We start from the raw sequence: 23865 nt of genomic DNA, 5'->3' as shown, positions 1-23865 counted from the left end.
AGACACAAATGGAGGAATGCAGACTACACTCCAGTCCTCAAAGGATTCCCACAGATGTTCACTGATTCCAAGGAACGTGATGTTTACCCTCAAAAGTCACAAGATACACAAGGGAAAAAATCACCATGAGTAGGAGCCAGCAGAAGTAGTGAAATGAAACCTGCAAAGATTTCAAATGTCAGAATTCAGAATCTGAAATAGCAATATTTCATATTTTTTTTTTTAAAACAAGAGTTCCTGTTTAAGTGCCTTGTCAATTGTTTGTGACCCAGGCGGCAGGAAAAAGTGCCTTCCCTATGGTTTCTCAGATACCAATTCAAGACTGAATGAGAAAAATAACTTTAACCTCTGAGCACAATGTATTAGTCAAGACAGAAACGCTCTTTTTAGGAATCACCCTTCAGAAGGTTAAGTAAGCTCTTACAGTCTCAGTAGGTCTCAGCCACTGCCCCTGACCCAACTTTAAGTTGAAATATAAAATCAGCATTGCCTGAGTCAGGAAGAGAGGCAATTTCAGAGGCTCTCCAAATATACTCAGAATCTGTGATCCTGCACAGATCTTTGCTTTCTGAGAAGGTAGATTCCGAGACGAGAAGTGACAAAACTTACTGAAAATTATGGGTTGTGATGGCATTACTTTGTGAAGAAAAGCATAGCAAAAGCCTTTAATAAATATGTTTTAGCAATTCAAAAATGATCCCACTGTGCTACGCTGATGGGCAATTCCAGGACAAGGAAGCTAATACTTTTTGGTAGTTCTTTACATTACCTTTAATCTATGGCATGTAGAAACAAAACATTTTTAAATTGACAAATCACAAGTTGTCTTAAGATCATCCTCTAATGGAACACGTTCTAAGACTTAAAAAATGAGTAAATAAAGGAGAAGCCTCAATATTTAAGTAAAGAACAAGAGAATACAAAAATGAACACACAAAATTATAAAATAACCAAACAGGGCACCTGGGTGGCTCTGTTGGTTAAGCATCTGCCTTTGGCTTGGGTCATGATCTCAGGTCCAGGAATTGAGTCCTGCTTCAGGCTCCTGGCTTGGCAGGGAGCCTGCTTCTTCTCCCTCTATGCTGCCCCCCCAACCTATGCTCTCTCACTCTCTCTCAAATAAATAGTCTTTTTTTTTTTTAAAGACAGTTTATTTCTTTTTTTCTTTTTTTTTTTAAGATTTTATTTATTTATTTGACAGAGAGAGATCACAGGTAGGAAGAGAGGCAGGCAGAGAGAGAGGAAGGGAAGCAAGCTCCCTGCCGAGCAGAGAGCCTGACATGGGGCTCCATCCCAGGACACTGGGATCACGACCTGAGCCAAAAGCAGAGGCTTTAACCCACTGAGCCACCCAGGCACCCCTCAAATAAATAAAGTCTTAAAAAAATAAATAAAATAACCAAATAGAAGGTCTAAAACTAGAATGTATTCATTAAAGCTTGAAGCCCAATGAATGGATTAAACAGGAGATTTAAACAAAGCTGAGCAAATCAGACAGCTGTGTGATAAAAGTGGAAAAGTTATCTAAACTGCAGTGCAGACAGACAGCTGTAAACTCTGAAAATCTGTTAAAATATGTGGATGATGGTAAAAAAACATCTCATGTAAGTTTCCTAAGAGCTCAGAAGAAACTGACAGAATGGGCAAGAAGCAATCTCTGAGATCCTGGCTGAGAATTTTCTTGAACTGCTGAAAGACAACATGAGTTCAAGAAATCCCAACAAATTCCAGGTGGAATTAATATAAAGAAACCCTCAAGGGAGTGCCTGGGTGGTTCAGTCGGTGAACTGTCTGCTTTTGGCTTGGTCATTAGCCAAAGATCCTGAGATTCTGGGATCCAGCTCCATGTCAGGCTCCCTGCTCAGCTGAGAGTATGCTTCTCCCTCTCCCTCTGCCCCTCTGCTGTTCGTGTGCTCTCTCTCCCTCAAAGAAATAAAATCTTAAAAAAAAAAAAAAAAAAAAGAAAAGAAAACCTTGGGTTGCCTGGGTGGCTCAGTGGGTCAAAGCCTCTGCCTTCAGCTCAGGTCATGATCCTGGGGTCCTGGGATTGAGCCCCACATCGGGCTCTCTGCTCGGCAGGGGGCCTGCTTCCTCCTCTCTCTCTGCCTGCCTCTCTGCCTACTTGTGATCTCTCTGTCAAATAAATAAATTTTAAAAAAATCTTAAAAAAAAAAAAGAAAGAAAACCTTAAGATACTTCATATGGATACCTTCACCAAAGGGGAAATAAAAAGGTTAAAATTAGCTGATTAGCTTCAGAGCAAAGACAGATTTCGACCAAACCAAACCAAAAAACAAAAATCCCCCTCAACCCCAGAGTGATGGCTGACTGCTAAGAAGAAAAAATGGCAGCCAAGAGACAGAGGAATAATGCGTTCAATAAACTCACAGAAAACAGCTGTTCTCCTAGAATTCTCTCTTCTATAAAATCATTTTTTTTCAAGTACAAGGGAAAAATACATGACTTTTAGAGAAAGAAACAAAGAGTTTCACCAGTAGACTCTTAAACTAATGGAACTTCTGATGGTCATAACTTAGGGAACTATCCTGTAATATAGAAAGAGGCATTGGGCAAACATTTGATAAATTTAATTGATTTTAAATAAATTTCAATAAACATTGAGTATATAAAATAAAGTGGAATTTGTAGTATTTGAATAAATAATAGAGAACAACTGAAATCACTGTGAATGAGAATATCATTTGATGTATAAACAGTTGAGATCAAACTATTCTAAACTCTTTATACTGATTATGAGGAGAGTAACAAAACTGACAAATTTATTCCTTTTAAGGATGCTTATTAAAATAGCTATGGTAACCATTAGAATAGTAGACATGGATGATGTAACATCCAAATTAGCAGAAGGGAAGAAAATGGAATTAAACAAAAACAAATTAGGCGCCTAGGTGGCTCAGTCATTAAGTGTCTGCCCCTGGCTCAGGTCATGATCCCAAAGTCCTGGGATCAAGCCCCACATCGGGCTTCCTGCTCAGTGGGATGCCTGCTTCTCCCTCTCCTATTCCCCCTGCTTCTGTTTCTCTCTCACTGTGTCTCTGTCAAATAAATAAATAAAATATTAAAAAAAGAACACAAAAAGCCAAATTCAACCCAAAGGAAGCAAGAAAAGGAAGAAAAAAAAATCGAAAGCATATAATAAAATGGTAGCAGAATAGATATTAATGAACAAAATCTTCCAGTTAAAAAATACACATTAAGGTGAATAAAACATTCAGTTCTATGCCGATTATTAGAAAAACTCCCCTAATATAAAGGCACAGTAAGATTAAAAGCCAAAGGACAAAATGAGAGACACCAAGCTAATATCATACAAAGGAAATTGGTTTTGTTACATTAATATAAAAGAAAACAAACTTTAATATAAGAAATATAGCTAGTAATAAAGAAGATTTTTAAGTGTGGCTGAAAGTTCTAATTTTCCAGGAAGATATAAAAAGTCAAACTCTGTATGCTTGTAGAACATAATCTTAAAATACATGACGTAAAAAGGGACAGCATTACAAGGTGAAATTGACAACCTACCATCAAAGTGCAAGGTTTTGTTTTTTTTTTTAAGTTTTTTATTTTAAGTAGGCTCTACACCTAGCATGGAGCCCAACATAGGACTTGAACTCATGACCCTGAGATCAAGACCTGAGCTGAGATCAAGAGTCAGACACTTAAGTGATTGAGCTACCAAGGTGCCCCAGAGTGGAAGATTTTTACAACTATTTCACTAATTAATCAACTAAGCAGACCAAAAAAAAAAAAAAAAAGTCAGTGAGGATATAGTGGATTTGAATAAAACAACTAACAAGTTTGATCAAATAGTCCTACACAGAGCATTCCCCCCTCCCCAGCAGTTACAGAATTACACATTCTCTTCAAATGTGCACAGAACATTTATAAAAATTGACCATAATGTAGAGTTAAAGCAAACTTCAATAAATTTCAGAAGCTTATTATCTATATCACCTTCTCTGACCACAATGCAATTGTTAAAAATCCATAACAAAATATAACTGGAAGGACGTCCCAGGAAGATGGCAGAGTAGGAGAACCCTTAGGCTCACCTCATCCCATGGATAGAACTAGATAACACTCGCATCAGAAACCACCTGAAGACTGGCAGAATAAACCCCACAATTAAATGTAGAGAAGAGGCCACATCAAAGAGGGCAGGAAGGGTGGAGACAAGGTCAGAACTAAATCAACTTGCCCAAGCAGCCTTGGGAGGGAGGCATCTGGGGGCACAGAGAAGGACTCAGGGAGTCCACATGGGAAAGTGAATCCCCATAACATTTGTCTTTGAAAACCAGAGGGGTTGAATGTTAGTAAGTTCTTATAACCAGTGGGACTCAAAACCTGGAATTTTAAAAAATCTGTAGGCTTGGCTCTGGGAGAGCAGGGCAGCCAAGGGGTAACTGAATCCCTGCCCTTAAAGAGACAGCACACACACAAAAAAAAGCCCATGGAGATAGAGCAGAGAAGCAGCTCTTTGAAAGATTCCTGGGGCATACAGGAAGGAGAGTTATGTATTAATCTCAGAGCATGTACTAGAGACACAGAAATTTCTGGGGAACTCATCCAGGAATAAAGGAACTGGCAGGTGCCATTTCCCTCTCCTGTCCCCCAGCATAAACACATGGGCACCTGCAGACTCACTACTTAATGTGCTAGCATGGCTGCCCCACCCCCATGCTGTACCTCCCACAATCCCTCCCTCCGGACAGCCCACCTCAGTATAGGCACTGCAGAGCCTCTCCCACAGAGGAAAGGCAGGGTGTAAAACTTTCTAGCAGGGCTGCCCCAATGCACGACCCCCACCATGCTGTGCTTTGACTATTGCTCTCTCTAATATGCTCTTGGGCATGGCCATACAAGGTAATGCCACAGGCCTGGCAGTGTGCAAGCAGCCCCTAGAGTGGCCAGCATACTCCAATCTGGGGAAGGAAACAGCAATCCAGATCCAGGAGGCACAGAGATCTGCCAACAAAATCAACCCAAGGAAGTTCACATCAAGACACATAGCAAAAAGTAGTGATAAAGAGAGAATTTTAAAGGCAGCAAGATAAAAGAAAGCAGTTACATACAAGGGAAACCTCATAAGGCTACGAGTGGATTTTTCTGCAGAAACTTTGCAGGCCAGAAGGGAGTAGAATGATGCCCTTAAAGTGCTGAAAGGAAAAAATCTTCAGGCAAGAATACTCTATTCAGCCAGGCTGACGTTCAGAATAGAAGGAGAAAGAAAGAGTTTCTAAAAAAAAAACCAAACATTTAAAGGAATTCAAGACCACTAAACTGGCCCTGCAAGAAATGGTAAAGGGGACTCTGAGTGGAAAGGAAAGACCATAAGAAAGACTAAGAAAGGGGCGTCTGGGTGGCTCAGTGGGTTGAGCCGCTGCCTTCGGCTCAGGTCATGATCTCAGGGTCCTGGGATCGAGTCCCGCATCGGGCTCTCTGCTCAGCAGGGAGCCTGCTTCCCTCTCTCTCTCTCTCTCTCTGCCTGCCTCTCTGTCTACTTGTGATCTCTCTCTGTCAAATAAATAAATAAAATCTTTAAAAAAAAAAAAAGAAAGACTAAGAAAGTAGGAAGCACAGACACAGCAATAGTAAGTGTATCTGTAAAAATCAGTCTAGGGACTCACAAAATAAAGGGATGTGAAGTATGACACTATATACCTAAAATGTGGAGGGGAGAGGATTAAAGACTGGGTTCATAATTAAGTGACCATCATCTTAATATAGACTGCCATATGCAAATGATGTTACATACAAACCTAATGATAACCACAAATCAAAAATCAGTAATAGATATGCAAAAAACGAAGAGAAAGGAATCCAAGTATATCATTAAGGAAAGCCCACTTATCATGAGAAGAGGAAAAGAAAAGAAAACTACCAAAAAACCTCCATAAAACAAGTAACAAAATGGCAATACATACATACCTATCAATAATTACTTTCATATAAAAGGACTAAATGCCCCAATCAAAAGGCACAGAGTGACAGAAAGGATAAAAAGACAAGACCCATCTGTATCCTGCTTCCAGTGGACTCATTTCAGACCTAAAGACACATGCACATTGAAAGTGAAGGGATAAGTAACCTCTTTGACCTTGGCTGCAGCAACTTCTTTCTAGACACATTTCCAAAGGCAAGGGAAACAAAGGCAAAAATGAACTACTGGTACTTCATCAAGATCAAAAGCTTTTGCACAGCAAAGGAAACAGTCCACAAAACCAAAGGACAACTGACAGAATGGGAGAAGATATCTGTAAATGACATCAGATAAAGGGCTAGTATTCAATATCTATAAAGAACTTATCAAACTCAACACCCAAAGAACAAATAATCCAATCGAGAAATGGGCAGAAGATATGAACAGACATTTCTGCAAAGAAGACATCCAGATGGCCAACAGACACATGAAAAAGTGCTCCACATCACTCGGCATCAGGGAAATACAAATCAAAACCGCAATGAGATACCACCTCACACCAGTCAGAATGGCTAAAATTAACAACTAAGGAAATGACAGATGTTGTTGAGGATGCAGAGAAAGGAGAACCCTCCTACACTATTGGTGGGAATGCAAGCTGGTGCAGCCACTCTAGAAAACACAATGGAGGGTCCTCAAAAATTTGAGAATAGAGCTACCCTAGACCCAGCAATTGCACTACTGGTATTTACCCTAAAGATAAAAATGTAGTGATCCGAAGGGTTACAGCTGCACCCCAAGGTTTATAGCAGCAACATCCACAATAGACAAACTATGGACAGAGCCCAGATGTCCACTGACAGATGAATGGATAAAGAAGACGGGAGATATATATATGATGGAATATTACACAGCCATTAAAAAATATGAAATCTTGCTATTTTCAATGACATGGATGGAACTAGAGGGTATAATGCTAAGCAAAATAAGTCAATCAAAGAAAGACGATTATCATATGATCTCACTGATATGTAGAATTTAAGAAACAAGGCAGAGGATCATAGGGGAAGAGAGGAATAAACTTAACCAAGGGGGTGAATAACCGATACTCTGTAAACTATAAAACACTAATGAAATAAATTGAAGATGACACAAATGGAAAGATATTACACGGTCGTGAATTGGAAGAACAAACATTGTTAAAATGCCCATACTACCCAAAGCAATCTATAGACTTAATGCAATCCCTATCAAAACACCATCTGCATTTTTCACAGAACTGGAACAAATAATCCTCAAATTTGTATGGAACCACAAAAGCACCTAAATAAAGCCAAAACAAAAAAGAAAAAAACAAAAAACAAAACTGGAGAAAAAAACAAAACAAAACAAAACTGGAAGTGTCACAATCCCAGGATTCAAAATATAATACAAAGCTGTAGTAATCAAAACAGTATAGTACTGGCACAAAAACAGACAAATAGGTCAATGGAACAGGATAGAAAGTCTCAAAACACACCCAAGATTATATGGTCAATTAATCTTTGACAAAAGAGGCAAGAACATGCAATGGGGAAAAGTCTCTTCAACAAATGGTACTGGGAAAACTGGCAGCTCTATGCAAAAGCTCTATGCAAAAGAATGAAACTGGACCACCCAACACACAAAAATAAACTAAAAATGGAGACCCAAATGTGAGACCTGAAACCATAAAAATCCTAGAAGAGAGCATAAGCAGTACTTTCTCTGACATTGGCCGTAGCAACATCTTTCTAGATATGTCTCCTGAGCCACAGAAAACAAAAGCAAACATCAACTGTTGGACTACATAAAAATAAAAAGCTTCTGTACAGAGAAGGGAACAATCAACAAAACTAAAAGACAACCTATTGAATGGAAAAAGATATTTGCAAAGGACATATCCCACAAAGGGTTCATATCTAAAATACACAAAGAACTTGCACAACTCAATACCCCCAAAACAAATAATCCCATTAAAAAATAGGCAGAAGAACTACTGGTATTTACCCCAAAGATACAGATGTCATGGAAAGAAGGGCCATCTGTACCCCAATGTTCATAGCAGCAATGGCCACGGTCGCCAAACTGTGGAAAAGACCAGGATGCCCTTCAACGGACAAATGGATAAGGAAGATGTGGTCCATATACACTATGGAGTATTATGCTCCATCAGAAAGGATGAATACCCAACTTTTGTATCAACATGGACGGGACTGGAGGAGATTATGCTGAGTGAAATATGTCAAGCAGAGAGAATCAATTATCATATGGTTTCGCTTATTTGTGGACTATAAGGAGTAACATGGAGGACATGGGGAGATGGAGAAGAGAATGGAGTTGGGGGAAGTTGGAGGGGGAGACGAACCATGAGAGACTGTGGACTCTGAGAAACAATCTATGGGTTTTGGAGGGGAGGGGTGGGAGATTGGGTGAGCCTGGTGGTGGGTATTAAGGAGGGCACGTATTACATGGAGCACTGGGTGTGGTGCATAAACAATGAATTCTGGAACACTGAAAAGAAATTTAAAAAATAAATAAAAATTTTAAAACAATGGGCAGAAGACATGAATAGACATTTCTGCAGAGAAGACATATAGATGGCCAACAGACATATGAAAAGGTGCTAGGCATCACTCAGCGTCAGGGAAATACCAATCAAAACTACAATGAAACATCACCTCACTTGTTGGGATGGCTAAAATCAACAATACAGGAAACAACAGGTGTTGGTGAGAATGTGGAGAAAGGTGAAACCTCACATTGTTGGTAGGAACGCAAACTGTAGAAAACAGTACAGAGGTTCCTCAAACACTCAAAAATAGAACCACCCTGTGATCCAGTAATTGCACTACTGGGTATTTACCCCCAAAATACAAAATACTAATTCGAAAGGCTATATGCCACCCTACATTTATGGCAACATTATATACAGTAGCCAAACTATGGAAGCAGCCCAGTGTCCATCGACAGACGAATGGATAAAGAAGATGTGGTCTATATACAGAATGGAATATTAGTCATAAAAAAGAATGAAACCTCACCATTTGCAACAACGTGGATATGGAGCTAGGTAACATAATGCTAAGCAAAACAGGTCAATCAGAGAAAGACAAATTTCACTCATATGCGGAATTTAAGAAACAAAACAAATGAACTAAGGAAAGCAAAGAGGCAAAACAAGAAACTGACTCTTAACTAGAGAGAACACATTGATGGTCACCAGAGAGGAGGTGGGTGGGGGTTGGGTGAAACAGGAGAGGAGGATTAGAGAGCACACTTGTTGTGATGAACACTAATATACAGAATTGTCAAATCCCTCGATCGTACACATGAAACTAATACAACACTGTTTGTTAACTACACTGGAATTAAAGCTAAAATCTTAAAAATAAAATCACTTGAAGAACCCTATGTTTGGAAATACCTTTTTTTTAAAGGATTTAATTAATTTATTTATTTGACAGAGAGAGAGAGCAAGAGAGGGAACACAAGCAGGGGAAGTGGGAGAGGGAGAAGCAGGCTCCCCACTGTGCAGACAGCCTGATGTGAGGTTCGATCCCAGAACCCTGGGATCATGACCTGAGCCAAAGGCAGATGCTTAACCCACTCAGCCGCCCAGATGCCCCTGGAAATATTAAACATATATGAACAAATCATCATGGATATTAAAAATACTTAGAACTATATTATAATGGAGATATCACATACTAAGGTTGTAAGATGTAGGTAAATTGTACTGAGAAAGGAATTGTTATTGTTACATTAACAAAAATGGCTCAAAGTGAAGAAGCAAAGTATTCACTTTAACTTATCCAAGAAGAAAAAAATAAATCCAAAGGAACAGATGGACATAATAAACATAAAAGAATAAATTTTTGAAATAGAAATTAAATTATAATAAAGAGGATCAATAAGTTTGTAAGATAGCTCTTTGCAAATGTCTGGCAAGATTAATCAAAGTAGTCAGAAAGTGCAAGTAGAAATGAATAGAAATGAGAAGAGGGACATAATCATAGATTCTGGGGAGAGTAAACAGATTAAGAGAATATTATGAATGTTATGACAATAATTTAAAGATTTACATGAACTGGCTATATTCCTATAGAACAGTGACTTAATAAGGAATAGGAAACCTTAATATCCCTATAACCGTTAGAGAAATTATAGGTAAACATCTCATCAGAAAGAAAATACCGAGCCCAGATGTTCAATAGGAGATTTAAATCAAATCTTCAAGGATCAGAGAATTCTAATCTTACACTAACTCTTCCAGAGAATAAACAGGAAGGATTACTTCCTAACTCATTTTATGAAACTAGCAAAACCACAGAGCAAGTTGAGAGAAAGTATGAGAAAGGAAAAGTCAAGGCCAATCTCACTCTCAAACAGACACACATCAACAATAACCAATATATTTGCAAACAAAATCAATCAGTGGATATATTGGAAAAGATAATACTTTGTGTTGGGATTTTGGGCTTTTCTCAGTAAACCCCAGATGACTTAATACTAGAAACCAGTATATTCACCACTTTAACATTTCGATGGAAGAAAACTGGAATTCTCTTAATGGAGTTAGAAAAAGCACTTCATAAAATGTTATCTCTGTTTATGTTAAATCCCCTTAACAAATTAGGAATAGAAGGGAATTTCTTTAGGGGCCCCTGGTTGGCTCAGTTGGGAGAGCATGTGACTCTTGATCTTGGGGGTTGTGAGTTCGAGCCCCACATTGGGTATGGAGATTACTAAAAAAAAAAATAATAAACTTAAAAAAATAAATAAAGGAATTTCTTTAATTCCATAAATAGAATCCACAAAAACTCATAGCAAGGGGCGCCTGGGTGGCTCAGTTGGTTAAGCATCTAACTTCGGATTTCGGTTCAGGTCATGATCTCAGTGTTATGGGGTCGAGCCCCACACTGGGCTCCGTGCTCAGGGTGGACTCTGCTTGTCCCTCTCCTTCTGCTCCTTTCTCTGCTTGCTTTCTCTCTCTCTCTCAAATAAATATATAAAATCTTAAAAAAAAAAACACAACACAAAACCTCACAACAAATGTTATGCTTAGTGGTGAAATGTTGTAGCATTCCCCTTTAAGATCGGACAAGATAAGGGTACCTGTCATTATTGCTTTATTCAACAATAAACCTCAAGTCCTAGCCAGTGAGGCAAGAAAAAAATAGTGATAAAATGCATTAAAAATAAAAACACTGAGAAGGAAGAAATAAAACTATTATAAATTTGTAGATGATGGCTATGTTAACAGCAAATCCAAAAGAGTGCACTGCTAACTTACCGCAATTAATAAGTTAATTTAGCGGAGATGGTTGATACAAAATCAATAGACAGAAATCAATTCCATTTCCACAGAAAATACGATTTTTAAAATATCGTTTGTACCAGGAGCCCGAAATTAAAATACCTAGGAATGAATCTTAAAGACATGAGACTTATTTTAAAGGTAATGATTACAAAATGTCATTGAAAGACATTAAAGGCATACAGAAATGGAAAGATGACGTGTTCTTGGGCAGGAACACTCTGTGAAGAAGGACAACCATTGTCCTCAAATCAAACTATAGTCACTGCAAATATAATCAAAATCCCAACACATTTCTTCTCCTACAAATGGATTTTTATCAATTTTCATAGAATAGCCAGAGCCAAGAATCCTGGAGACAGTCTTAATGACAATGAACAAGGCAGGGACTTGCCCTGCTAGGTACTGAGATTTAGGACAAAACTAGAGCAATTAGGACTTTGTCATACAAGGCAACAGCAGACAAGGAGCTATGGAATGAGAAAGATAAAACCACAAACCTTTTAGGAAAGGGCATAGGAGAGCATAACTAGGATCTCAGAGTGAAAGGGATTTATGTAACAAGACAAAAGGATGCGATGTTAGAGAAAAGAGGAACTCATTGGGCTATGTGATGAGGCAAACATACTGTAAAGGCGGTGGGAAGTCAGGCCACTCAAAGGGCTACTGGATTTGCAATATATACAATTAGCATAGGATTACACCCAGTATATATCAAATATCAAAAAGAAAAGATTCTAATTATCATACATAAAAAAATAGAGTCCGCACAAAAGTGGGCAAGAGCTCCATATGGGCAAAGAAGGGGAAGCATGAAACTGACCACAAACATACAAAGATGAGCCACTTTCTTCATGATCAGAGGAATGCCAAATATGGACCATACACTGACAGCACTGGGAGGCATTGAGGACAAGAACTCTGTGCCTTTATCCTATTACCCCTACCAGCAGATCCTATGAAGCCGTACCTGGTTGAGGCACCTGGCCACTGCCATCACTGTATCCTGTATCAGCCGTGTACTCTGAGGTCTTACCCACCCTAGAGGGACTGCCTCCTCTCCCAGACCTGGCAGACCAGTTCCTAGAGGAGCTAAGTGATTTGCCGTTGAGCATGCCTCTCCTATGCAAACCAATCAAACCGGAGTCCATCTGTGTCTCCAACCACCTCCTCCATCTGGCTATCACACTCCAGACCACTACATACCTACCTTAATCACTCCAGGGCCAGGAACCAAAAAACTAGACAGTGGCCTTCTGATCCCAGAGCCTGCTGAGATCATTCAAAAGGGCCCATTCTCATCCTGCTGACCCTATCTTGATGACTTTTTTCCCATGGAAAGCACAATAAAGGCTCCTGCCCCTGTTTTCCCATCGTTGCCTCTGCCTGATCGACCCTAGTGCCACCCTGTGTGGCCCCATAGGACACAGTGTGTCTTGTCGTCTTAGAATCTGAGTATAACCAACTACCTTTCCAATGGCAGTCATTTCCCATTGAGTCTCTTGGCTGGCCTGGACACACATAAATAATAATAAGATCTACAATTTGAAACACACCTCCATGTCCTTGGAAGGCCAGACCCATCCTTGAGGAGGGACCATGGAGCAGCTACACTCAGAGACATCTCTGTTTCTACCCCACCTCAACCCAGTGTTTTCCTTTCTTGTTCCTCAGTGAGCTGAAGTTCTTGTGAATGTGGGAAACTGGGCTCTTCTTTTTTATTCTTTGTACTTATTTATTCTTTAAATTATTGTGTTATGTTAGTCACCATACAGTACATCATTAGTTTTTGATATAGTGTTCCATGATTCATTGTTTGTGTAGAACACCCAGTGCTCCATGTAATTCGTGCCCTCCTTAATACCCGTCACCAGGCTCACCCATCCCCTACCTCCCTCCCTTCTAAAACCCTCCTTTTGTTTCCCAGAGTCCATAGTCTCTCAAGGTTCATCTCCCCTCCAATTTCTCCCCCTTCACTTTTCCCTTCTCCTAATGTCCTCCATGCTATTCTTCATGGTTCACAAATAAGTGAAACCATGATAATTGACTTTGTATGCTTGATTTATTTCACTCAGCATAATCTCCTCTGGTCCCATCCCTGTCAATGCAAAAGTTGGGTATTCATCCTTTCTGATGGCTGAGTAATATTCCATTGTGTATATGGACCCCATCTTTATCCATTCATCTGTTGAAGGGGATCTCTGCTCCTTCCATAGTTTGGCGATTGTGGACATTGCTGCTATGAACATTGGGGTGCATATGGTCCTTTTCACTACATCTGTATCTTTGGGATAAATTCCTAGTAGTGCTATTGCCATTTCATAAGGTGGCTCTATTTTTGAAATTTCAAGGAACCTCCACACTGTTTTCCAGAGTGGCTCCACAATTTCCACCAACAGTGTAAGGGGGTTCCCCTTTCTCCACAACTTCTCCAAAATTTATTGTTCCTTGCCTTGTTGATTTTTGCCATTCTATCTGGTGTAATGTGGTATCTCAATGTTGTTTTGATTTGAATTTCCCTGATGACTGATATCCAAGATCTATAAAGAACTTCTCAAACTCAACACCCAAAAAACATAATCAAGTTGGAAAATGGGCAGAAGATGTGAACAGACACTTCTCCAAAGAAGACATACAAATGGCTAACAGACACATGAAATTGGGCTCTTCTTAAAGAACACTGGGGAGTGGTGCCTGGGTGGCTCAGTGGGTTAAAGCCTCTGCCTTCGGCTCAGGTCATGATCCCAAGGATCTGGGATCAAGCCCCACATCAGGCTCTCTGCTCAGCAGGGTGTCTGCCTCCCCCTCTCTCTCTGCCTTCCTCTCTGCCTACTTGTAATCTCTCTCTCTGTGAAATAATAAAATAAAATAAAATAAAATAAAATAAAATAAAAAAAGAACACTGGGGAAATCCACTTAAACCATCTCACAATGCTCTCCTGCAGTTTCCTAGAGCAGGAGGACCATCACCCTTGCAAATTCTCTTAAATCCATTTGCAAATAGACCCATCCTTGATGGGGGGACCATTTCCCTCCTGCTCCCAGGGCTAGATCAGTGAGCAGGGCAGCAGTAGCATTAAGCAAGACCACCCCAAACTCAAGGAAGGGGTCAGGTTGGCTTTCCTGGGGCCACAGCTGACACCCAAAGCAGGAGGGCTGCACAGAAGGGTCGTGCCTTCCCCCCTCACCCCCGCTGCCACAGGCTTCTGACTGGGGTGGTAGCTGAGCTGCTAATGGTGGCAGATATGCAGGTGCTGGATAGTTGAAATGCTCAGGGGAACAGACCATGGCAGATCCAGTCTGTCACATGGCTAGGATAGCACAGACAGGCATCGGGGGGTGTGGGGACTCGGTGACTTGCCCTTGGCACAGCTGGATAATCTAAGACAAGAAGCAAGGGGTAGAAATAAAATCTAGGAGGCCCATGAGACCCCCTCTGTTTTCCAGGCTTAAAGAGATTTCTCAGTTAGGGTGGCAAAGGGAGCTCGGAGCTCTATTATCACCTAGAACATTATTTACCACTTCCTGGGTGCTTTTCACACACGGGGCACCAAATGGAAAATCACAGAAAAGGAGGCCCCGTCTGGTGAACCAAGGGAAGGGCAGAACCAAAGTCATCACCGGTGACCAAGGGCCTGGAACCTCAACCAGCTGTTTTCATTTTTGATTGAACCAATGAAGCCAGAACAGCGGTAGTACCTGTTGGTGACATAGTCAACGAGATGCTGTTTGAACATGAGGCTCCACCTCTTGATGACATTGAGCAGGGTCGCTTTCAGGGGTCGGAGGTCAATTTTCATCCAGCCGTCAAACACCTTGATGGGCTCCAGCCTGCACACCTCTTCATAGAGGTTTTCATAGGAGTCGATCTGGGCCTTAAACTGATGCAGAAGAGGAGGGTTCTCCGGAATGCCGTCTTCTGCGTGGGCTTCCATCTCCTCGGGGGTGAGGACACGCCCATACAGCAGAAACTGGCTCAGAGTCTCCCCCCGGTCCTCCACGTACAGGTAGGAGTACTGGCTGAAGGCGTTACGATAGCCGCAGCAGAGGGCCAGCACGCTCTGCACCCTGTCCAGGAGCGTGCTCCTCATGCTCGCCAAATGGGCCATGCCCTCCATGTCAGCCTGGGGGAGGGGTGAGGCAACAGCAGGAGGTTAGGCCTAGCCTTTGCCAGAAGTCTGCAGATTAGGCTGGCAGCCGGTGGGAGGGGCTTGCTGGTTAGTACCTGGTAGTGGGGAGAGCCGTTCTGGGGGGAAAGCCGGGGCACGAGGGATGATATTCCAAAAATGCTGGTGACCAGACCCTCAACAGCATCATAGAAACCGCCCTTCACCCCATACTCCAGAGACGGAGAGAAAACTAATTCCGGTATGGCTAAGCTCAGCTGGGCTTCAAATATCGGGGTGAGGCCTGCCTTATTTTCTGAAAAACAAGGAAGCATGCTCACACAAAAACGAGAATGGTTAAAATGGGCGCAAGGCAGTACCTGTTTTTAAGGTGCTCTGAATAGTTCTTTCCTTGCTCTAAGCTGTTTGGGTAGAGGAAAATGGAAATGTAAAATTTGCTAACTCCTCCCCGACCAAGAAAAGGTGAGGGTAACAGTCTTGCAGTGTTTACCAACAAGGGAACCAATGACATTTTGAATAGGCCAATTCTTGCGCTGGGCTGTGCTGGGCATTGTAGGACATTTACCCTCCTGTCCTTGGAGGGCACGTCTCAGGGACTGGACAACCCAAGCCAGTTCCCTTCCACATTCCCAAATGCCTAGGTTGGGGGAACGACGGGGCGGAGGTGAGGGGGTGCGGAATGGCCTCTAGTTGAGAACAGGTTGATGGTGCAAAGCTCATTTCTCCAAAGCAGCGGATTTCCCTCTAGGCACACCCCATGCAATTCCATGGGTAGCCACTAGGTGCGCTGTGACACGCCTGTCAGTAGTAGGCTTTGGCAGGAAAAAACAGGTTACCACCCTCTCTGTTCTGATCTTTTTCTATGAAAACCGAACCTCTTTCAATTCTGTGGTCCCAGAGTGGTAAAAAATTTAAAAACAGTATAAATAATTAACAAGTCCCTGATTACTTGCTAGACTAACTTGCCTTGCTAAATTTAAATCAAAATATAACAGGGAGTGAAATGTTGCAAGGACAAGATGAGGTGCTTAAACTTTTATTAATAACTGCTTACACTCATAGGTCTCCTTGACTGTGGAAATATTTGGGAGACCATGATGTGCTGGCTGCTGTGGGCGTTGGAAACCCCTGGGAATCCATTACCCGTTTCCCCCAAGAAGCAGAGGGAAGAGTAGGCACATGTGGCTGCCTTTCCCAACCCTGCCTGTGGTCAAGTTGACAAGAGGGTTAGCTCACCAGTGGCATGTGGGGAAGAGCAATGGCTGCCACTTCTGGGCTGTGGCCCTGGAGACATCAGGGGAGCCGTCTCCACACTCTTCCCCGCTCATGGACGACAGCCAGGCTGTGGTGGTAACCCAGCTCAACCACAGAAATGAAGGCAAGGTCCTTGAACGTGGTGGAACCACAGCACGGTGGGAACCGGCCCACTAACCAGAAGCACTCCCCTTAATCTAGAACTTAAGGGCTAGACCTCTTTGTCCTGGAACCCACATTATTGATGGGGTTCTGGCTACCATGGCTTCATCATTCACCCCAGCTGAAGCCACAGTGGGAGACTCAAAGCTCTGTAAGACCAAGGCCTTGTCTTCAAAATTGTGGGGCTGATCAATTCGCATTCCCGGATTCAGGAGTGTCTCATCAAAAGCATATATGGAGGGAATGCACAGAAATTACACTATCCTGGAAGAGTTTTTTTTTAATGCCTATGATTTGCATATGTACTCATGATATATTCTGCATTACTATATGCACGAGATACTGATAATTTTAATAGATCAGGCTATATACAATTTATAGGATGCAAATGACTCATGAGGCCATTTTGACTCCAGAGATTTCTGTCCTATGTGCTGCTGTGAGAACCTTAATCCTTAAGGTTCGATGCAACGACATCATCATGACCATACAAGTCAGATTATCTTGGTGGTTCCACCAACTTGGTACAAGTTAGTCACTTTAGGGGTTAAGAGAGGGAAGAGCACTTCTGGACAGAGTGGGTAGCATTGAACCTAGGCAAGGTTTGCATTTTAAGAGGCAACAGGGAATCCAGCCCAAGCTGTGGAAATGGTGTTGGGCTCACCAAGCACAAGAAGGTGGAAATGCTGAAGGAGGGCTGGAAGGATAGAGCGGTCCAGCTGGGCTATGCAAAGGGTCACAGTGCTTTTCTTCTTCTCAGAGGCTACCCTTCCTAGGTTCCTTCTCCTTCCCACTTAGAGAACCAGTACCTTCAAAATTTCATCTAGAGTTCCTTGACTCCGGCACCTGCCAAGTCCAGCTCCTGCCCATTCTATATCATGAAGAAAGTACCTTTCTCCTTTCCACCAGTTCCATTGAGAGAAAGTCACTTTGGCAATCTTGAAGGACACACCATGCCCTCTCCATCTTCTTGCTCCCCCCCAGACAACCCAGATGAGGAGAGCTGGATAGCATCAATTAAGCATGGAGTCACTATGTTTAGGAAATATTTCCCATGCCATGCCTGTGCCAAGTGTGCTGGGGCAACTTCTAGAATCTTCTAGAGGATGGCTGAGGCCCTGTGAACCTCCAGTGCTAGACGAGGTTTGGTTGGTCCACTAAGGTGAACACTGTTGGTCCCTAGGAGCCAGTTCTCCAGTCTCAGTGGCTCTGCTCCGTGCCCCACTGGCTACTTGCCCCCAGGCTCTAGAAGGTGATCCCCCCACCACCATGTGGACTCTCCTGGAGCCTGTTTCTTGCTGCCCCATCTCCTTTTGTAGAGCACCTTGCAGACAAAGAGCATGTCTCTGACCTCAGCCACTCCACCTACTAAGACCACTGGAGGTTTGCCCATCTTTGCTACACCCAGCACTGGCCTTGCTTCCCTCTGTATCCTCAGCCCAGTATCCTCATGCCCTCTTATTTGGGCTGGGTGGGTATCTGGACATGGATCTTGACCTACCCATCTTACCACTAGATTTTCTTTCTTTCCCTGGGTTGGACTTGACACCTTAAACTCTCTTAAACACCTTCATCCTCTGGCTTCAAACTATTCACTTCAGCCTTTCCATTCTGACAAATTTGCCAATGGGACCCTTACACCAAGCTCCTCAGAATCTACTAGAACGCAAAGTGTCAACTCTTCCTCTCTTTCCATCTCACCACTTACTAGCCAAGGTTAGCCCTGTGTACCTTAACTCAGTTTTTCCATCACAAATTCAAAGCTATTTTTTTTAACAGCTTCAGAGAAAGCCCACAATCTCAACATTCCTTTTCCTTGCAAAAACTACCTCATCCCCAGCTTGCCTCTTTTCACACAGAAAAGCTTCTGTTTCTTCCACTTAACCTGGTGACAACAACCTCCCTGTGTTTTCAAAAGGCTACAGAGATAGAGTCCATTAAGCTTGAAGGCACAGAATGTCCCCCTCCCACTGCCATGAGCCAAGTCCAGAGGAAGCCGCCATTACTAACTATGTTGCCTGCTGCTCCAACTTCATTCTCTTTACGAAGCTTTATTTAGATTCAATTAGCACTTGGGTTTTTGCTTTTGTTATGGGCTTGACTATCTTAGAGCCTGGCTTACCACCTGAGTTTTAAAGAGAGAAAAATCTTTTTTTCTGGGAACAATGTAGAAACTCAGCACCCTGGCTATTTTACTAGGTACCATTCACAACACATCTGCAACATTTTGCGAAAAGGCACAAAGCCCTCGATCACACTTCACTTTTCACCAACAGGTGTTACTGTTCTCTTTCCAGTAATAACACGCATCCCTAAGCCAGTAAATACCAGTGTTTTCCAGGAGGTACTTGAGGGAGCACTCGATGGCAAGAAAAAATCCATCCAGCAACATCTCATCAATGTAGCTGAGGTAAGTCTTCCAGATATCAGATGTTGGGTCTGCTGCAAATAGACCTAGGTTTTCCTATGAAATAGAGAAGAATGGATTTAAACCATGTTTAATAATATGGAAGGGCTGGTCTAGTTATCATTAATAGGGAAAAAACAACACTGGGGGTGGGGGGCAGTTCGCTATTACACATATATCGAGCCCATTCTGTCTAATGGGTATAACCACTGAGTGAAAGGAACATGAACTTAATACGTGAAGGGACTATGGGGGTCTCATCTGTCCCCGAGAAAGAAGGATGGGGTCAGGCCACTTTCCCAGGAAAAATGGGACACAGGGTGTGATTGATAAGTGTTGACGGGTGTGCTGTGGAAGAAACTATATCAAGGCAGAAGTTAGGGCAGAGAGAGGAAGGGGTGCTAGGGGTAGGAGGGCTTTAGGATTCAAGGCATGTAATAAATTTGGGGTTCAAGCAAGTAAACCATTTCCTGGCTAGTCCTTAGAAATGAGCTGGAGTGTTCTGTTCAGGGCACTTACTACTGAAGGCCACCATGCTAGTGACTTAGAAAATGCATACTTATAGGGGCACCTGGATGACTCAGTTGGTTAAACTTCTGACTCTTGATTTCAGCTCCTGTCACAATCTTAGCATGGTGAGATCGAGCCCCGTTTCAGGCTCTGTGCTAGGCAGGGAGCCTGCTTAAGATTCTTTCTCTCCTTCTCCCTCTCCCTCTGCCCCTCCCCTCCCTCTCTAAAGCGAGGGGGAAAAAAACAAATGCATTCACATAAAGGAACACATGTGTGCTCCCCCCCCCAACCTGATGGGATGGCACAGACATCCCACTTACTCATCACCATTTTCATTACCAAGCCTTCTGACATCAACTTTCCATTTATCCCAGATCTTCAAACAAAATGCTAACTACTTTGCAGAAAGAAGTACATTTTTTAGGTGACGCACACCCCTTTACAAACATTTCCATGTATAAACCCCCTGGATTAAAAAACAAAACAAAACAAAACCCATGATCCTGTCTTTACGTGACAAAACTCTAAAATGTCTAAAATATATTACCTACCTCTTTCCTTCCAAAGTAGATAGACGATTTTCTTAATGATTTAAAGTCCATCGCCATGCAAATCATAAGACAGTGACAACATCAAGTTGCTCTCAGATGTTATTAAGTGTGTCTGTCTGCTTTTTATTTTTTAAAATATTTCTGTTTTATGACTGCTTTGAATAGTTGTTCAATCTCCTCCCTAACGTCACACCATCAGAAAGGCTATCTCTACATTTCCACGTTTTACCTGAGCTCTACTATGGTCTAAGGAGCAAAAATGTTGGAATTTCTGTGAACTAGGAAAAGAAATGCCTTGAGTTTCTGATTCTAGCCAAGACAGAGGAATGAGATCAGACCTGCCCAAGAAACAGTTCTTTGGGGGCAACTAGACAACAGGGATGGGATCCTTCAGAGAAGGGAAGTCCTCAAGTTGAGATTTGCAACCCCCTGACTTTCTACCTAGAGGCACCTGCTAAACTGTGTCTGTGGCTCAGGGAAGAGGACCACAATGACAGACATCCTTCCTGCCAGGTAGGAAAAAAAAAGGCAATGGAGGTTTTGGGGCTACAGAGATCGTGGAGTCTCCTTGAATCTTTGAACATGAAGCTGCACATCCCAGGGACCAGACTCTGTAAGGCTGGGCAGAGCACAGTTGTAAGCTGCACGGAGATCGTGCGGTCATAGGGTGCACTGGGCAACGTTCGTGTTCGATCCGAAGTAGCAGAAGACCTGACAGATGGCTCAGAGTGTTGCCAAGACCCCAGAAACACCATGCTTTGGGGGTTAGGGCTGCCCTAGAGTACGGTCTCCTTAGACCCCATCCTCACAAAGCTTAACATCGAACCTCAGCAGGAAGAAGCCGACCCACCGGTAGGTTAACTGCCTGTGAGAGGAAACACACAAACTCCTTAAGGGAAGGTACAACTCTGTTCTAAAGTGGCCTCCAGCATGGCTGGAACAGAACAACAAGCGCCACAACCACAAAAACTACTAGACAGGCCAAGGAGCAGGGAAGTGTGACATTTAACCAAGAGGGGAGATCATTACAAAAAACAGACTCAGCAAATAATTGCCATACCAGTTCTGCAATGCAGCTTCCTCAGATTGATTTTATGTGAGAGAAAAAGAAACTTCTGTCACATAAAAAAAAAAAAAAAAAAAGACGACTCAGAAAATAAAATAGATGTCGGGATTAGCAGATAAGAGTGTCATAATTTGATTTAAAAACTCCTCAAAGTTGAGGAAAAACAGGTTTGAGAGGTTCACAGACTCCGAGCTGGGTGAACAGAAAGCAGACCTATCTGGGTACATTGCAGTGAGACAGGAAAAAAAAAAAAAAATACAAGGATTAAAAAAAGAATCTATTAAAAGCAGCCTGAGAGAAACAATACATTATATAGAGAGGAACAAAGACACAAATTACGGCTGGCTTCTCCTCAGAAACATTGGGGAGGGGAGGAAACAAGGAAATAACTTTTGTTAAGACAAATAAAACTGTCGATGCAGAATTCTATAGCCAATGAAACTATCCTTCAAAAACAAAAGTGAAATAAGGACGTGTCAGAGAAACAAAAACTGAGAACACATGTCATTGGTAGACCGGATCTGCAAGAAAAACTAAAGGGAGTCCTTCATCCTTCAGGCTGCAGAGAAATGACCACAGGTGGGAAGTCCATTTTCCAGGAAAGAAAAAAACAAATCTGGAAATGGTGAGTATATGGGTGAATATAAAATACTATAAATATTTTTTCTTGAGTTCTTTTATATTTCTTAAAAAATATATTTATTTTTTAAAGATTTTATTTATTTGTCAGCGAGAGAGAGAGCACAAGCAGAGAGAGAGAGGGAGAAGCAGGCTTCCTGCTGAGCAAGGAGCCCGATCCGGGACTCGATCCTAGGACTCTGGGATCATGACCTGAGCCGAAATCAAGAGTCAGAGTCAAATTGAACCACACTGAAAACATTTCACAGGAAAACTCTGAAGTTGATGGTGATTCATTTGAGACATACTGAAACCCAGAACAACCACAGCAAATGTCATGCACAGGATGCAATGCCCATTGAGAAATCAGACTATTTAAAAAAAAATGGTTAATAACAAGAAGGTAGGAAAGCAAGAACAGAAAAGCAAAACAGACATGAAGCAAATAGGAAACAGCAAGATGGTGAGCTAAATCCAATCATACCGATAATTATGTTCAGTGTCATCGTTTGAACATTCCAGTTAATCGGCAAAGTTGTTAGCAAAGTGAGTCTCTACTATACGGTCTGTAAGAGAAGAATTTCGAATCTGAGGAAACAGACAGCTTGAACGTAGAAGGGCAGGATGATGGGCAGGGTGAAGAAGGAACGGTGAATCTGGAAGGTAAGATGAGAATATTAACAGGAAAAGAGAAGCCTCAGGGCAAGGGAGTATTCTGAGAAATAAAAAGAGAATTTCATAAGTATAAAGTGGTCAATTCATCAGGAAGTTATAATAATTATAAATGTGTTTGTAATAGAAGAGCGTCAAGGGACGCTGGGGTGGCTCCCTCGGTGAAGCGTCTGACTCTTGGTTTCAGCTCAGGTCGTGATCTCAGAGTCTTAAGATCGAGCCCCACATCGGGCTCCATGCTCTGTGCAGAGTCTGCTTAAGACCCTCCCTCCTCTCCCTCTGTCCCTCCCCCCGTAAAATAAATAAATCTTTTTAAAAAGAAAAAAAAGTCAACATCAAATACTTGATGAGAACTCTGACCACACTAAAGACTTTGACAAATCATCATTCACAGTCACAGGCCGAGCTTTTAACACTCTACCTTCAGTAATTGGTAGAACGAATGGACAAAAAATTCAGAAACCATACAGAAGATCTGCACAATACTATCAGCCACTTTGAACTACTTGATATTTATAGGACACTATGCCCAACAACAGAAGAATAACATACTGTCAAGGGTGCAAGGAACATGCCATAGATAGACAGACTTGTAGGTCACGGAAGAAGTCTCAGTGAATTCCCAATAATTCAGATCTTTGAGAGTACTCTCGCTGACCACACTGGGACTGAACTCAACATCGATTTCATTGGGCTATCCAGAGAAGCCCCGAACATGGTGAAATGAAACCATGCGCTTCTCAATGACCACTGAGTTAAAGTATGAGTCACAAGCCAAAAAATTTAAGGCTGAATGACAACGGAAATGAGGCCTGTGAAATTTGGGGAATGCAACTACAGCACAGCTAGTAAGGAAAATTAATGTCAAATGCTTGTATTCAAAAAGAAGAAAGACTTAAAATCTGTACCCTAAGTTTCTGCCCTTGGAGGTTGGGGGGAGGGGGAAGATAGGCATCATAACCCCAAATTAAGAAAAGAAAGGCTAAAGAACAGCAGAAATTAATGAACTAGAAGACAGATAAAGAAAATCAACCAAGTCCAAAGTACATGTCACGTGCTTCAGACCACAAATCATCCCAAATGTCAACCGTGGCTCTCTACTGACTTTGGGCTTGAGATCAACCTGCCAGAAACAGCTGGTGTAGGTGGCTGGGGTAGGGCTGAAGCTGGTGGCCACTTAGAGCTCCCATCCATGGTCTGGTCTTTGACAGCAGACCCG

General features: G+C 42.1%; 1 protein-coding gene across 1 annotated transcript in view; it reads right to left on the bottom strand.

Annotated features, from left to right (window-relative positions):
• LOC111161130 (dynein axonemal heavy chain 9) overlaps positions 1-23865 on the bottom strand; it is a 317708-nt gene that overhangs the window by 246371 nt on the left and 47472 nt on the right. The window contains exons 15-17 of the mRNA XM_022524635.1: positions 19151-19286; positions 15505-15701; positions 14979-15403 (exon numbers count right to left, since the gene is read on the bottom strand). Coding sequence (XP_022380343.1) covers positions 14979-15403; positions 15505-15701; positions 19151-19286 — 758 coding nt within the window. The remainder of the gene's footprint in view (positions 1-14978; positions 15404-15504; positions 15702-19150; positions 19287-23865) is intronic.

The sequence above is a fragment of the Enhydra lutris genome, unplaced genomic scaffold (genome assembly GCF_002288905.1).
Source record: "Enhydra lutris kenyoni isolate GAN:26980312 unplaced genomic scaffold, ASM228890v2 scaffoldscaffold82, whole genome shotgun sequence".
Classification (NCBI taxonomy): Eukaryota; Metazoa; Chordata; class Mammalia; order Carnivora; family Mustelidae; genus Enhydra; species Enhydra lutris.
Note: the sequence above shows the minus strand (reverse complement) of the source record. Positions and strands in the feature narration are given on the sequence as shown.